This window comes from Camponotus floridanus, unplaced genomic scaffold, assembly GCF_003227725.1.
Source record: "Camponotus floridanus strain SB8 unplaced genomic scaffold, Cflo_v7.5 scaffold85, whole genome shotgun sequence".
Classification (NCBI taxonomy): Eukaryota; Metazoa; Arthropoda; class Insecta; order Hymenoptera; family Formicidae; genus Camponotus; species Camponotus floridanus.
The window spans coordinates 560,825-577,961 of record NW_020229855.1 but is presented as its reverse complement, the minus strand read 5'-3'; the positions used below and the strand labels follow the sequence as shown (position 1 = coordinate 577,961).

The 17,137-nt window shown below is 32.9% G+C and overlaps 1 protein-coding gene across 1 annotated transcript in view; it reads right to left on the bottom strand.

The window, feature by feature from the left end:
- The window catches only part of LOC105251729 (probable multidrug resistance-associated protein lethal(2)03659), a 469,824-nt gene that overhangs the window by 38,337 nt on the left and 414,350 nt on the right, over positions 1–17,137 (bottom strand). Inside the window, exon 13 of the mRNA XM_025414600.1 lies at positions 2,907–3,985. Within this exon, the coding sequence (XP_025270385.1) occupies positions 2,907–3,985 (1,079 nt within the window). The remainder of the gene's footprint in view (positions 1–2,906; positions 3,986–17,137) is intronic.

The window sequence follows — 17,137 nt, the reverse complement described above, 5'->3', positions numbered from 1 at the left end:
CCCGAAGGAAATGAAGCCAACTATTGTTCTAAATTATAATAAAATAATGGGAGGAGTTGACCGAGCAGATTAAGGAATGTCGTGTTATTCTATCATGCGCAAGCAGCAGAAAAAATATTATAAAAAAATAGGGCATTTTTTGGATCAATGCTTATTCAACGCTTATGTCTATACAAAAAAACGCTTATGTCTATACAAAAAAGAAAAAAAAGAAAAACGGAGGACATGTTGCCTTTTTGATTCAAATTATTGTACAAATAATGAAAATTCACGTTCCAAAAATGACATATTTTAGGACAATTGGATAACCGAGGATTGAGTGCAATCTGTTAGGAGATAGTACTCCAACAAGATTAAATGAAAGACATTTTCCAAAAACAGTACTTTTTACAAAACGTAAGAAAAATCCAATTAGGAGATATGTTGTATGCTGCTCTAAGAAAAAAGACCAGAAGACTATTCGAAGAGAAAGTCGTTAAATAAAAAGTCGCTATTGTAAAGAGTGTGATGTTGGATTATGCGTTGACCAATGCTTCAAAGCATACCATACTCAAGAAGATTTCTGAATATTTTTTTAACACCAAAAGAAGACAAAAGAATGATTTAGATTTGGATTGATCATAATTCTCTAAAAGCTCGCTTTCCTAAATCTCATTTTTAAAAAATTTTTGTGATCAAAAAAGAGAAAAAGTTCTAAAAATTTCCAAAATATGAAAAAGATTTATATAAAAAAGAAAAAAGTATAAAATAAAATAAGAAACATAAAAACAAAAAAAAACAAAAAATAAAAACAAAAGAGATATAATTGAGCTTGGAGCTTTCACGTGGCGTATCCTGGGTATACTTTATCGAACGGAAAATACAACAAATCCCAGCCTTAGTATGAGGGTTGAATCCGCCATTTTGAATTTTGAAATACTGACCTTAGATTTGTAATCGGCAACTTTTGAAACCCCCCAATAACAGTTTCCAAGCAAATAAGAGTGAAATAGTCGAAATTGCTCGAAAATTGTGTACTTGACCGCCATATTGGATCCGCCATTTTAAATTTTGAAATTTTGACTTCAGAATCGTTATCAGTGACCCTAAAAACCTCTAAGCAAATGCAGACCGATTTGAGTACTTTTAGGGCAATTTTGTAAAGATGAAAAATTAGAAAATTATTATATGAATTTTCTCTTCTTTTCAATTTTCAATTCAATTTTTTATAATAATATATGCAAAATTCGATACTGCAACTCGATCCTTCTTAAAATGCCAGTCTCAAGCTTTAATTTGCGAGGTCGCAAGCCTCTTTAAGTGATTTCGTTCAAGAATTAGCAAAGAAAATATTTTGACGAATATACTCGTCATCGCGCATACGGGAACAACTCAGTTTTGGACGCATATACTCGGGATAATGCGCATAGGGATTAACGTGGTTCAAACAAGCGCCATTCCAAATAACATACATGTTACCGGTAGCTTACCAGTAATTAGTTAATTGTATTAGTTAATTGTTAGTTAATTGTAATTTTCCATAAATGTAACATGTAATACAACAGATGTTATATTGTTGTTACATCATGGTTTATATTCCATATTAGTTCATGGAATATTGATCATATAGAAAAATTATTTAAGTAAAACAAATAAATAAAGTTTATAGAATATTGATGATATATAGAATTATTTAAATAAAATGATTATATAAAATAAATTATATGTATATTTAATTGATTTAATTTATTTAACAATTTCGATTCTCTGCTTCAAATAAGCAGAAACTGAATTATTTCTCTTTTACCCATTCAATTTCAAACAATTTGTTTAATATTTCGAATTCTTTTTTGGGGTTGTATTAGAAACTATACTGACAAAAAAGAAATAAAAACTTTAATCCATATTCCGAGTCCTCTTTTTCGATAAAAGTGGTAACTAACCTTGTAACCAATCAGAAAATTTATAAGACTTTTAAAGAAACTTTTATCGATAAAAACGGACTCAGAGTATGAGCCTTTTGGATCTTAATATGTCTTAAAATGTCCTTTGCAGACTTTATATCCAATTCATGATAAAAAATTAAATAAGTTAGTTAATTTTGGTTTCGCTGTACAGCGGTAAATAGAAACACATATAACAATATTGCAATAATATAATGTTACGTTTGTAATGTTGCAAAATAATACGTACGATATTGGAATTTTATATTATATAGATAAATTGAGTTATGTTACTTTCACATCATATTACTGCAACAAGCAAAATTTACTGAGCCTCGATATCTTTGTATTTTTATCTAGAAGTTTTAGAGAATCTATTATTAAGAGGAAATACTGTGATTTTAGAACCACACACACATACACACACACACACACACACACACACACACACACACACACGCACACACGTACACACGCACGCACACACAAGAGTGATTCATTTTAATCTTAATAGGCAAATATTTTGAAAAATATGCGAGATACGAAAAAATGCTTCAGACAAAACTTATATGGAGACATAAGATGGTATCATCATTAATTTGACCTTAAACAGTTACTTGAAGGTCATGTGAAGATCACCTTCAATTTTTTAAATGGAACTGCCTACTTTTTATTACATTTTTATAGCTGACTTCGAGAGCTATCCAAAACACTATAATTAAGTTAGTTTTCATTAAGTACTTTCGCTCCCCTTCGCACTCACCTCTCTAACACCTTAAGGAGTGTTGCAAAATTTAATAAATTAAAAAATAAAACGACGCAATATATATATATATATATATATATATATATATAATCAAATTAAGGAAATAGTAAAAATACTTAAATTAAGATTGTATCGTCAAAAAGATTGCAATTGTCTTGTCTTTTAGTTCTTAATTAATTAAGAATTTTTTAAAATCTGTTTTTAATTCTTCAACTTACCACAAGATGTCCAGCATCTATTACAAATATTCTATCACTATCCATAATAGTATTCAATCTATGAGCTATAGTAAATATAGTACAGTTTATACATTTTGTTCTAATAGTCTGTTGTATAATGGAATCCGTGTAAGGATCAATATTAGCAGTTGCTTCATCCAGCACCATAATTCGATTGTTTTTGATAATAGCGCGCGCGAGGCAAAATAATTGTCTCTGGCCTACGCTGAAATTTGATCCTTCATTAGATACTTTCGTATTCAATCCGCCAGCCATCTCAGAGATTATCTCTTTTAATTCAACATCTTGAAGAGCTTGCCATAATATAGCATCGGTATATTGATCGAAAGGATCAAGATTTCGTCGTAGACTGCCAGTAAATAAAAATGGTTCCTGAGGAATAATACTAATTTTTGTTCGGAAATCATGCAAGGCAATCGCGCTAGTGGATATATTATCTATACGAATCTCTCCTTCTACATAAGATAAACGAAAAAGAGCATTAATCAGAGATGATTTTCCTGCGCCAGTTCTGCCGACAATACCGATCTTTTCTTTCGGTAAGACAGTAAAATTAATATCTTTAAGGATGTAGTTGCCTTGATAATTATACTTTAAATTTACATTTCTAAATTCTACAAGACCTTTTGTTGGCCAATTTTCCGGTAGACTAGTTTCCGGCTTACTGTCGATCATCGGCTCTTCTTCCAAATGGGTATATTCAAGAATCCTCTCTATTGAAGTCAAGTGACTTTCCAATTCAGCTGTTTGTCTAATTCCCCATTGTAACATATTTGTCAACGACATGATTTGTGTGACCGTTAAACCGATGTTACCGACTGCTGCTAAATCTTTGACGATCGTGAAAGCTATAATTATGATGCCAATATAAAATTGACAGATCATATCGATATAAAAGCCAAAAGCTCGAGATGTAGCTAGGGAGAAAAAGCAGGCAGACGAATGGAGATCTTGATGATTACATAAGTCCGCCATCAATATATTCTCGGCATTGAAAGCTCTAATTGTTGTTAATCCTTCCAGAGATGCACTGAGATGATCAAAGATCGGCGAACGCGCTGAAAAATTGTTTTTTATTATTCTATTTAATTCTAATGTATAAGTTATTACACATATATAGACGATATTTGTAATTGGTCTTTATGTTTAATTTATAATAACATTAGTCATTACAAAATGTATTGTTTTTTTATTTATGTATGGATATTACATGTAAGAATAATTCTAATTTATTAATATTTAATTTATATTTTAAAAAAATATATTGTATATCTTGGAGCAGATTTAGACAAGGTAATGATTGAGATTTGGCGGCTAGCATTATTAAAAAAGAAGGAATAAGTTTTCAGATCCTTCAAGTTAGTTTAATTCCGCGGGACCGGACAGTTTTTTTCGTGATTTTACGAGAGATTCAGACAAATCGAGCATTGAGAGCATGTCTTTTCTTAGGTTGTATACTCGAGTTATATAAGTGAATTCTAATCGTACATATTATTCGAGCATGATGATATTTCCCGATCAAATAGTTTTCTAGATACAATTCCGATTGGACATAGTCTTGATTGAAATTTCGAATACAGTCAATAGAACAGGTCATAGTGTCGATTAGATAAGTTCGATCGGACATAGTTTTTATCAACGAGATGAAGTGAACTTTGTGGGAAAAGTTATAAATTTATGTGTAATGTTACAATTACTTCATTATACTGAAAATTAGTCGATATAAATAGCGTCGATATATTTAGCTTTTTGTAGAAAATTACAAATTAATATATGGAATTAATTATACTGATCAATCGGACTTATGTCCTATCAAGTCTGTGTTCTATTAGGATTGTGTCTGATCAGGCCTGTGTCCGATCGAAACTGTGCTCAATTACAATTGCATGAATTTGATCGGGATAGTGTCTGTTTGTTTTCGATTTGTATTCGATTAAAATTGTGTCCAATCAGCATTGTATCCAGTTGGAAAATATAGTTGTGTCCAATTGATAATATATGTAATTGAAACAATCCCGTGTTTATCCCTAAAATATAAAGAATAAGCTGCATCTCTATCAAAGATTACTCATTAATTTGACGTCTTTTTTAAACATTGAAATCGATGTTTATCTGAGAAATTCTCATGCTGTATTTGCTGCATGGGAATTAACGTGTATATAGGTTATTGAGAAATAGAAATGTTGATATCTCTGACTGAGAGACGGAAACAAAAAGTTATGTAATAAGAATCTTCTTTGATATTGAGTCTTTGATATAGATGCCTTTAACATGTCGTAAGATATTAGACAGATAGCTTTGCAACATATCCTGAATATGTTGATTTATTGGATCTGGGATACGCTCCGATCTTGGTATATAATGACGACACTTGGCATTTATAAGATCAAAAGTTGAGTAGAATGAAGATATTCTACTTCAAGATACTTTTGCTACATTTCTGATATCTAATGAATTATTCTAATGGATTAAAGAACTTTAAGTGAGCAAAGGTAAATCAGATTTTTCGCGATATTAATGATGATTAACTAGCGATATATCAGTTTATTAATAGATAATTTGACAGGTAATTTGATCAAATAAATTCACTGATTGTTTCAATTGAATAATTGATTGTTATTTCGAATTTGTGATTTTGGGTTCAGTGAAGTTGATGCTGAAGATGAGATAATGAGTTGAGAAGATAATTAAAAATATATAAATATTTTCTATAAAAATTATCTCTCAGAGTTAATATTAGGGGACTCCTCCGATGAGCTTCACCTTGATATATGTTATCAAGATCCTGTCATCAAGATGTTGTCCTAAGTAACATGCAAAAGATTTTAGCCATCGGTCGTTGTTTATTAAGAAGTTATAAACAAAAGAAGTTTTACGAATTTCACATAATTTTCGGACACTATGTACACGCACAGGGAAGAATGGTGTCCCATGTGTTGAAACTGCTATGTGTTGAAGCTCACTGACATCACACTCACATAAGCAAAGCGTGCACGTACGAGAGCCGGGCAGCGGGAGAGAAAGTGGGTAGTGGGGGTAGAGTAGTGGGGGGCATTCCGATGTTGCGTCCTTCGCGCACAGCACAAGAGCGAGAGAGAAAGCACTATAAGACGTGATACTGATTGTGAGTTAGAAGTGTCCGATAGCCGCTCGATCTCGCTCGGCGCCCGAACGAGAGAGTGTGAGCGACATAGCTATATACCGCGCGAGATACCGCGCTGTTTCTATATGCGTCTCGCGCGCTTTAATATCGATATCAATATATTTTTTCTTTTTTTCTTTAATGGAGTTAAAATGTAGTTGAACCGCGTACACCGGCGGTTCATTCTATTAAATTAAATAATAATTATATTATATAAAGAGAAAATTATAATTATTATTTAATTTAATAGAATGAATATGCCGGTATACGCGGTTCAATCGCATATTAACTCCGTTAAAGAAAGAAATAAAAAATATATCGATATCGATATATTTTTCATTTCTTTCTTTAAGAAATGCGGGTTAACCGCGTGCTCTAAAGATCAACATTCATTTCTATTAAATTAAATAATAATTAAATTATATAAAAAGATAAAATTTAATGAATAAATTCTTGGCTCGCGGACGTGCGTGCTTCGCGTGTGCACGTATGACGTCGACCGTCTACATATACATAACGGGACACTCTTCCTGCTGGTGCGTGTACAATAACAGACCTCTTGTCGCGTTGAAAGTTATAAACATGAATAAACGTAAAGAAAAACGCAAAAAAAAGGTAAATTAAAGGTAAATAAACAAAAGGTAAACAATTTAAATTTATATAAAATTTAATACAATTTAATACAATTAAAAAATATTACAAATGAGTATGTGCACACACACACACACACACACACACACACACACACACACATACGGGAAGGGGAGCATGTGAAGTGCCGAAGATCCCCCTTTGCATCCTCGCGTGTGTCTGTACACATACATTTATGATATTTTTTAATTGTATTAAATATATTTAAAATAATTATTTTTTTATATAACAGTTATGTACATTTCTATCTTATATCTATTATATCTTCAGTTATTGTACATTTCTATTATAATCAATGTACTTGCTAATGAACATATATTATTGATAAATATGTATTGTGACGTGACGCTTTTGAGCTCCGTCACAGTGACTCCGTCGAGGGGAGAAAGCGAGCACGGGGTCGTCCCTCGCATCTGAAGGGGGACTCTAATTATCCACTAGGATTAGTTTTATTATAGATTTAAGGTTCTTGAACAGAGTGCGGCGACCTGCAATGCCGCAATGTGTAGAAAGATCCCGGAGGATACCGAAAGGAAGAAACGAAGAGAGGAAGAATGGACCAAGGCCTCCGCGAACAAAGGTCACGTAACGAGATCCCGCGCCGCCGCTAGTATGTCAGCACGATATTAATTCTAACTCATTTCAGAATAAAGACGGCGGGGAATCCTGACGGCGAAATGACGAGCAACCTCCCAGTCTGCAGACTGGGGAACGGAGATATTTCCGGAAACGGACGAGGATACGGCCTGGCCGGTCGCGTCTGAGTGGACAAGGACACTACCGTTAAAATACCGTCGTCATCGGATTCTGGACCTCTGCGAGAGGGCAACCCGCCGTCCAGCAGCTTGAATTTTGAAGGGGCGGAGGATCCCTTCTCGCCAAAAATCGACGGGATGCGGAAAATCGGCGCGGGGCTCGAGGGCCTCGCGGAGCCATTCCGTTAGAATCACTGTTCGGTGACCCTCGCTAGTGATAAGTCGATTCTGAGAACCACAAGGAGACGACCCATCCACGTCGCCGCCGCCGCCGCCGACTAATTGTAAGCCGCCGCTCAGGTAGCCGTACGATTTTTCCCGAGAGCAGCTGGTGTCGTAATTTTCTGAATACCGTCGCAGGGCGACGGTTATTTTCGGTTATTTTTTCTACGATCGTTACGGTTTATCGCAGAAAGCCTGTGTGTTTTTCTCGCGTTTCGTTGCCGGACGCCAGCTGACACCGGGTATCGCTTTATCCCTAAGGACGTTCGTCGCCGACAGTCGTTTTACCGTAGCGTTCATTTAGTACCGTATCATATCGTACCGTATCGTTTTCGTTTCGTATTTTGTTCTATCGTTGTGTTTCATGCCGAATTGTGAACCTTAGCGTAGTGACGAAATTCCGGCCGTTCCGTATGACGTAGAGAATATCGGGATTTGCGTGAGAACCTTCTTTGCGAGCAAGAGTTACCGTATATGCGAAATCTGCTCGGCAAGAATTGTATAAATCGCGAAATCTCCGTTTGAATTTTATATCCGTTAACGTTCGTTTTGTGTTATCTCGTTCAAGAGTCAAGTTTGTTTTTGCTGAGTGCGAAAGGTCGTGACAATACCGTTACAGAGTGCGAGACAATACTCGTGCCTGTGTACTTGAAATTACCGTTAATAATAAGCTTCGTTATATCTCTGAATTTATTGTCGCAAATTATCGTCGATTATTATAAGAAGTTTAGTTCGATATCGAAATCTTATATGAGGCTCGTGCCTCTAAATGTGTTCTGAAATCATGCTCGTTTATTATATTCTGTTCGTTATCGTTTACTTTTTGAAAATCAGTATCATAAATTACCGCTAACTATTATAGAAAGTTTAATTCCATTTATATCGAAATCTTTTGTGAGGCCTTTTTCTCGTGCCTCTGAACGTGTTCCGAAATCCGACTTATTATTATATCTCGATTGTTATAAATTACTTTGTCGTCGATTATTAGTTGATTTTACTCATCGCGGTTCGTGAGATTTTATATTCGTTTTCGCTCACATCGTTGTCTTATAATCACGCATTATAAATAGGTCGTTTCCGTTACGATTATATTCGACCTTCGTGTCATACGTTATAAGTCTTATATCCTTTTTTTTTCTTTCAACCTCTTATTGTCATCCGTTTATATTCAGAAATTCATCTTTTCTTTCTTTTGTTCTTTTTTTTATCTATTGAATCTCGTCTATTATATTTTTATTATCTCTGTTACATCGTTTATTCTGTATCATAACTGTTCAATATATTTTAAGTAATTATAAATAAGATAAACTGAGTGTCGATTATTTCTCTCTCCTGAAAGTCATCTAGCGTTCTCTCTCTAATTCACAAAGAATCCTGCCCCTCTGCCACATACTGAGCTCTGGGTTATCGGATCTTATCGTACCGTTATCGTGGCGCGGAAATACCGCGCCTGGTGTCCAATTTCGCTCTCCTTTGGGGAGATTTGTAAGATACTATTTTGCAAAAATTTTTGTTTTCTGATACAAAAATGTATCGATTTTTAAAAAAGTTCATAATAGTTGCTAATAAATTCATTTTAATCAATTTTCTACGATCGATTGTACTAGTTAAAAAAAATTTTTTTTTCACTTCTCAAAGTCTATCTTCGACGTCCATCATTTCAAAATATTTTTTGTAAAATATTTTTTGTTATTCAAATGTGTGTTTTTGCTTTTTAAAAGAAATGTTCAAGCTTTAATTTGAGTTTTGTTTCATCTTAATACGATGATTTTTCGCTGATTTATTATTATTGAAAGATGTTAAAAAAGGCTGATCCATCCGAGAACGTACGATGCAAAAAGCCCTCTCAACGGTACAAAGCGCGAAAAGCGATGCACTGACAAAATAAATATAATCAAAACTAGTCACACATCTTAAAAAAGAGAGAAATTCATTAACTATAGTCAAAGACTACTCACTCACTCGGACAAGAGACGGACCAGCAGAAACGACACGAAATAATCGACACGCTAACAATCGAATGAGCGGATAATTCGAACGGTAACGGTAATAATGTAAAAATGTGGTCGGCAATAACAAACCATATATACAGAGGACAAAGACAGTCAAAACAGAAAACAACCCGTTAAATTTTCGGCATGTTTTCAACAATCGACAGACATGAAGTATTTAATTTTAAAGTGTCGCTTTGGAGGTTCAACGCATTCTTTTGGCGCTTAAAATAAATCATTTCCGATATTAGTCTTTTTCCTAAAACTATAATTAAGTTAGTTTGCATTAAGTACTTTCCGAGTTATGAGGCTTGAAATCATTTCTTAATTTTACATAAACCGTAAAATATCTTGTAAAATATTCATTTTTCAATTATCTTACCTTAATACTATTATGTACAAAATAATGAGATGAATCAATTGGTGTAAAGAAAACACATAATTGTTTCGAAAATAAATATAATTTTTTTTTCGTGGGTGTATGCTATTTTACTATTTCATTAAAGTGTTAGAAGAATTATGCATTTAAATATCGCTATTTTCAATACAACTTAACAAGATTTTCCAATTGATATCCCAAAGCAAAGTTGGAGGGAAAATAACATTAAATTATTTTTAAATAATTTTTATCTAAAATTATTATATAAAATTGATATAAAATTGTTTCAACGTTTCAAAAATTTGTTGACCCTGAAAAGGACCGATTAAATGCTTCAGAGCATATGTTCAAAATGCAGACCTTTTGTGTACCGTTTGTGTATCCATATTAACTCTGTGGATAAAATCTTCTTGTGCTCGTTGGAGTATTTCCAATGTGACAGTTGTTATTACAAAATGAAGTTGTTCTTTCAAATCTTCTAATGTTTCTATAAGATTTCGATAAATAAAAGTAAAATACCTTAGCGAAAAAGAATATTCAGAGCGTAAGTCGAATGTAACGAAAGAGTAATAAAAGCGTAAACGAAGCTTCTAAGAAGCGTAAATTGAAACGCCGAAGCATAAAAGAAGCGTAAACTTACGCTCCGAATATTCATTTTCGCTAGGGTAGCATACACCCTGTCACATATGCCGTATGCGTGCCGCCCCTGATTCAAGCATAATCTAGGACGCTTATTCGTTAGCTTAAAGTTGCTCTCACTTAAAAAGTAATGCTCAAACGCAATTTTGCCAGAGGAAAAAGTTGTTTGTTTTGATACGAACAATAACACTATGGAGTCCGTATCCGCGAATTCTGAAACACCCTGTATATAATACACACACACGTGTGTGTGTGTGTATGTTTGTGTATGTGTATACATGATGCTTGATAACGCCGCGGAGAAGAATCGGGAGAGATCCGGCTGCTGATCTCATCAGCCATAAAAGGAGATATGGCCATAGAAAAGTATTTTCTCGATTACCTTGAGTGGACATCTCTTCTCCATGGAGGCCAAGAGACCTAACCTAACTTCAACAAAAGCCTCCGAGAATAGACGGCGACGAACAACAGTGGCCCCGTTTGCCGCTTTAAACATCGCTAGATATTGGCGATAATAATCACCAAAGTGATGGAGTTTTCCTTCCTACCAAGAGGAGATTACGCGTCGGAGAGGGTTGCAGTGGAATGCTTCGGCGACGCTGTGACCTTCCCCCAGAAGCGCGAGATGGTAATCACCGTGAGATTTTAGCGGGCGAGTTTAATCGGGAGAAACACTATCTCCCGCATAATCCTTCGTCTTCTCCCCGAAAGCGCAGAGTATGCGTAAACGTATTTCCACACATAAAAAAGGGTGTCCGATAACTTTTCACAAATCCAAAGAGTGAAGATAGATTTGCTCAAATTAAAAAGGAAAGTCCTGTACTTTTTTGCGACCTTCGCAATAATTATTGAGAAATTAATTAAAGAAGGTCGACCAATCTGTATGAGTAGAAGTGCGCGGCGATGAAAGTCGTCCCACTGTAACCTTATACTAGGCGAAGTGGCGAGAGGGGAAGGAGTGCGGCTCTCCTTCTCGGGAATCGGGAAACGCGACTGCCCCACAGGGGCTGAATAGCTCAGTGGTAAGAGCAGTCGCCCGGCAAGCGAAAGACTTGGGTTCGATTTTCGATTTAGCGACTTCGCCCCGATATTTTTCTCGTCTACGTCTCTTCAGGGGGGTAAAGAGGGTTTTATAGAATTCTTAAAAATGAGAATATATCTATATATATCTATATATCTATATATCTTGGTAAATACACCAAGTAAAATATATGCATATGCCTTGTTCTCGTTTAAATTTTCGCGTACAATTAAAGAATTTCTATGCATTACCATCCGCTGTGGCTCGGAGACGCTAAATTTCTTATCTTGTTGTTTAATACATAACGAGCCTAATTCCTTTCGATTTAGTTTATTAAAAACATATTATAATAATAAAAAGCGAACGATTCGGATCATCTTTTGGTCCTTCTGCAGCGCGATGTTAACAATATATATTACAAAATATTATTCTTCATTCAAAATTAAAAAAAAAGGATATCCATTTTTTAAATATATTTAAATTTTAAATTTTAAATTTAATATTTTAATATTTGATTTTTAAGATTGTAATTTTAAATTCAATGTCTTAAAAATGTTTTTAATTAAAAATAAAATTTGATTTATATATAATAAAATTTTTTTTAAATAGATTTATTTAAATTACAAAAGACTATAGAGAGCATTTGTGGGGGCCAAATATGACAGACACGACTTGGCACGTATTTTGTGAAAGTCCTGTGTAAAAGTTCTTTAAGAAAGGGAAAATATCAATAATAGGATTAAGGAGTATCCGAATAAAAAGAATAGAAATGCAAAAACTAAGAGAATAAACTAAAGAGAATGAAGGTAAAGAAATCAGAAAGGAGAGAATAGAAATAAAAAGACAAGTAAAAATAATAAAATAAAAGATTAAGTCTTTCGAAATTTGAAGTATGGAGATAGAGAGAAAAGAAAAAGATTATTAGGTAATTGCACTCGATAAATACGACATCTATCAATATTCCAAAAGATAAAAGATAAGCAAATAGGTGACATCTACATGATCTGTCACTTCCGCGACTTTTTCTGTCTCCTTCAAGAATTAAGTCGATAAGTATACTAATTAAAAGTACTCAATTAAAAGTACTAATAAGATTGATAATTTAAAAAGTGATAAATAAGTAACAAGAGCGGACAAAAAAGATAGAGGAGTAAGCATTGAGAAAGAAGAAGAAAGAAGAGGGGTTAGAAGAAAAGTAGAATGATTTTAAAATATCTAACTAGACAAAGAATAGGAAGAGAGGGATCTGCAAAGGCTTTAATCGAAAGGAAAAGAGAAGAGAAGGATAAATTCGAGGCAGAAGAAGAATTTTTGGGAAACTTTGAAAAGGTAGAAAAAGTATTTAAACTAATAAGAAAGGAAACAGTACCTAAGGAAATAATAAAATTAGAAATAGAAATAAGAAGAACCATGGAAGAAAAAAAGATGGAAGAAGAAAATATGAAGATAATTAAAGAATTCATGCATGATATAAAGGAGGAGTTAAAAATAATAAATATAATAATAATAAGAATGGAGGAAGGAGGGAAGAGAAAGGAAGGATCAAAGAAGTGGAGGACAAGATTGAAAGAACGATAATGGGAAACGAAGTAGATGGAAACATAGAAGATTAAGATAAAACAAGATTTTTAAAAATTGGAAGTACTAGAAGAAGCAAGATAAAGAAAAAAAAAGAACCGATATTATAATATAATAAAAGTATATAGGGGAGGAAGTTCCGAGAAAAGACATTGAAAATGGCGGTAGAAAAAATGTTAAAAAAAGAATTTAAGCCGGAGATGAGGCTGTATAAGAGGCTTTCTGGATTAGAAGAGGAACAAATATGATAACAGCGAAATTTAAAAATAAGGATCAAAAAAAGAAAAATAATGATGCAAAAAAAATCTGAAAGGCAAAAACATTTTTATAGATAATAGAAGGATAGACAAATATAGAAGGAACTACGCATTGTAAAAGTAGAAAAGAGAAAAGGAGCTCTAAAATAAAGATCGGCTAGAAAAAATTACAAGATAAAATTACAAAATAAAAACAACAAAAATTTCATTTGAAAAGGAGAAGGTCTAAAGGAACAAAATTTTTGTAGGCAAAGCTGTATGAATTCGCAATTAATAAGTCAATAGAGATTAAAGCTGCCTATACGACCTCTTTTCCAGAGTCCATGAGCGTGGTCTGCAAGAGAAGGCAAGCAAAGCTAAAGAAGATGTAAAAGCAGCAGATAAATGAGAGAAAAGAAAATAAAACCTCAGATATAAGAAAAATTAAAATAGGTTTTTGGAATATTGTAGGACTAAATAATAAAGACGCAATTATATCAAGGAATTTGATATAATCGGAATGACGGAAACATGAATAGAAAGGAAATGTTGGGATAGGCTAAAAAGTTATCAATATAAGTGGAGAGGAATAGGCCCTTATGAGTCAAGCGCAGTAAATAGTGCACACAAGTATTTAAAGTATTTGAATTATTTAATGTACGTTTCAGCATCTATTAACAAAAGTTAATTGGAAAAAATAAAAAAAAATGAATAACATTACGAGTGTGTAATATACGTTTCTAATTACACATTCGTAATGTTATTCATTTTTTTATACTTTTTTCAATTTTTGTTAATAGATGCTGAAGATGATCCAAATTAGAACTAAAAAGTATTTTAAATAATTTAAATATTCTTATTCTTATCACATTTGTGTGCACTGTTTACTGCGCTTGGCTCATAACGACCTATTCCTCTCCATTTACTATTGTTTATATCTGAGCCTTTATATTATGTTTAGATTTTAACGCTGACTAAAAAATTATCTATACCGGAAAATTTTAAACGGAAGTGTTAATTTGCCAAGAGAGAGAAAAAAAGGCAGAGCAATGGGAGGAATCATTACAGGAATAAAGAAAAATATTAAGGAAGAAACGATAGAATAACAGAAATATAAGTAAGGAAGATAATATTAGAAAAAGCAGTAGTATTTGGAAAATTGTAACAGCATATAATAAGAAGGGAGTATGAGAAATTATGAAAGATGTCAAGAATCTAATATCGGAAGATACGATAATGAATAAAATCTTTTAATAGGCAAGGACTTTAATGTTAGAATAGGACAGGGGAGATCCCCAATTATTTGGGGAGACAAAAAAGACGAGATAAGAAGGTCAAAGGACGGGATAAACATAGAGAGATTAGGTAAGAGATTATTAGAAGAGAAAGGTTAGGACATATGGAATGGGAATATAGAAGGAGATAAGGAGGAAGAATTAACTTACATAAATGAGGGGCTCATCGGTAATTGATTATGTAATGGAAATACAGAGGCAAGAGATAAGCTCGATAGTTTAGTAATCAAAGAAAAAACGGAATTGGATCATTTGCTAATCTGTTACACGCAGAAAACTTAAAGCAACTCCGCTTAAAAAAAAAAGATTGATAAAAAAGAATAAAGATAGAAACTTCAAACAATAGATATACACAGAGGAAGAAATTAAGAATTTCAGGAAAATTTTAGAAATTTAAAAATTTGGAAAAAGGTTTAGAAGAATCATGGGAGAAGCTAAAGGAAGGGATAAGAGTTGATAATACAAGAAAAAAATTGTTTATATAAAAAAGATGCTGGGAAAGAAGAAATGGAACAAGTAATATAGAGTCAAGAAAAAAATTAAGGAAATTTTTTAAAAGAGCAAAAAAAAAGGATAAAGACTTATTGTAAGAATATAGGATGAAAAGAAGACAATATCGAACATTATGTAAACATAGAAAAAAAGAATCTAGAAAAAAATAAGAAAAAATTAGAAAAATCAAAATAGAAAAAAAAGAAAAAGAAGAAAGAAAAGAGGCAGCATTGCTAGTATCACAGGGGAGAAATGGAGATAACATTTTATGGAATTTCTTCAAGGAACGGAAGAAAGAAAAGTGTCACCGGAAAAAGAGAAATTAACATCAGACAATGAGGAAGAGATTACCTTAATAGAACTAGAGAGCCAGATAAAAAGAAACTAAAGAAAAAGAAAGCGGCAGGAGAGTATGAAGTCAAAAATAAAGCCTGGCTTTATTGCACGAATAACGCAAAGCACAGATTACTAGAAATTATAAAAAGAATTTGGAGAGGGGAAGGCTTTCCAAAAAAGGAAAAAGGTAAAATGTAATTGTACCAATTTATAAGAAAGGAGATAAAAATAAAACCACAAATTATATAAGAGATATAAAGCTTCTCAATACAGCATATAAAGTCTATGCTATGATAATAAAGGAAAGACTGAGAGAGGAAATAGACAAAGACAAGATACTATCAGATACACAGATAGGATTTAGGGTGGGGGAAAGAGAGAGAGAAAGAGAGAAATATTAGAGGAAAAGTTTATGCTTTTTCGCAGACTTGAAGGCAATTGTCAAAAGTTTAACGTATACAAATGATAATGTTGATAGCGAGAGAAGCAAATAAGTTTGAGGAGGTATTAAAAAATTTTTCAAGATTTTTAAAGAAAAGAACTAATTCTTATTGTAGAAAAATCGAATGATCTTTAAAAAAGGAAGGAATAGAAGGGAAAGAGAACAATGGCAGTGGGATGGGATGGAGAGATAGAACGAAGTCGATCATTTTAAATATTTAGGTTATAAAATCATTATTTGTAAAGAAATAATGGAACAGAAAGACATAATGAAACAAAAAGACAGGATGTCTCATTTTAAAGGATCCACTCAAATATCTTTGAAACACTGCGTTAAGTCGAAAAATGTTTCAGACATAAGTTATATGGCTTGAAGGGAGATATAAGATAGTATCATTAGTTTGACTTTGGGTGACGTTATCAAAGTTAGGGCAAGGTCACTTTGAATTTTTTAAATGGAACCCCCTACTTTTTATTACATATTCTCGTAGTTCTCAATATTTTCTTAGCTCAAGAGCTTTTCAAAACGTTATAATAAGTATTTTTTCATTGAGTACTTTTTGAGTTATAAAGCTTGAAATAATTTTTTAATTTTACATAAATCATAATATATCTAATAAGTAAGATAATAAAATATTCATTTTTGATTATCTTACTTTAATACTTTTATGCACAAAATAATGAGAGAAATCGATTGGTCTAAAGAAAACACATTGTTTCAAAGAAAACATATGTAATTTGAAGTTAACAATTACATATATTTTTTTAAAAACAACTATGTTTTTTCTTTACACCAATTTATTTCTCTCATTATTTTGTACACACATCGGCAGAAATGTCCCGGTATGTTTGTGTTAATGCTCACAGATATCATACTCACACAAGCGAAACGTGCACGTACGTGGGACGGGCAGCGACAAAGAAGTGGGAGTAGAGTAGTGGGAGACGCACAGTGAACGGAAATTCCGAAAACGTGGCCAAAAGTCAAAAAATTAAATTTATTATTTTGGACAACACGACAAGAAAACTAGC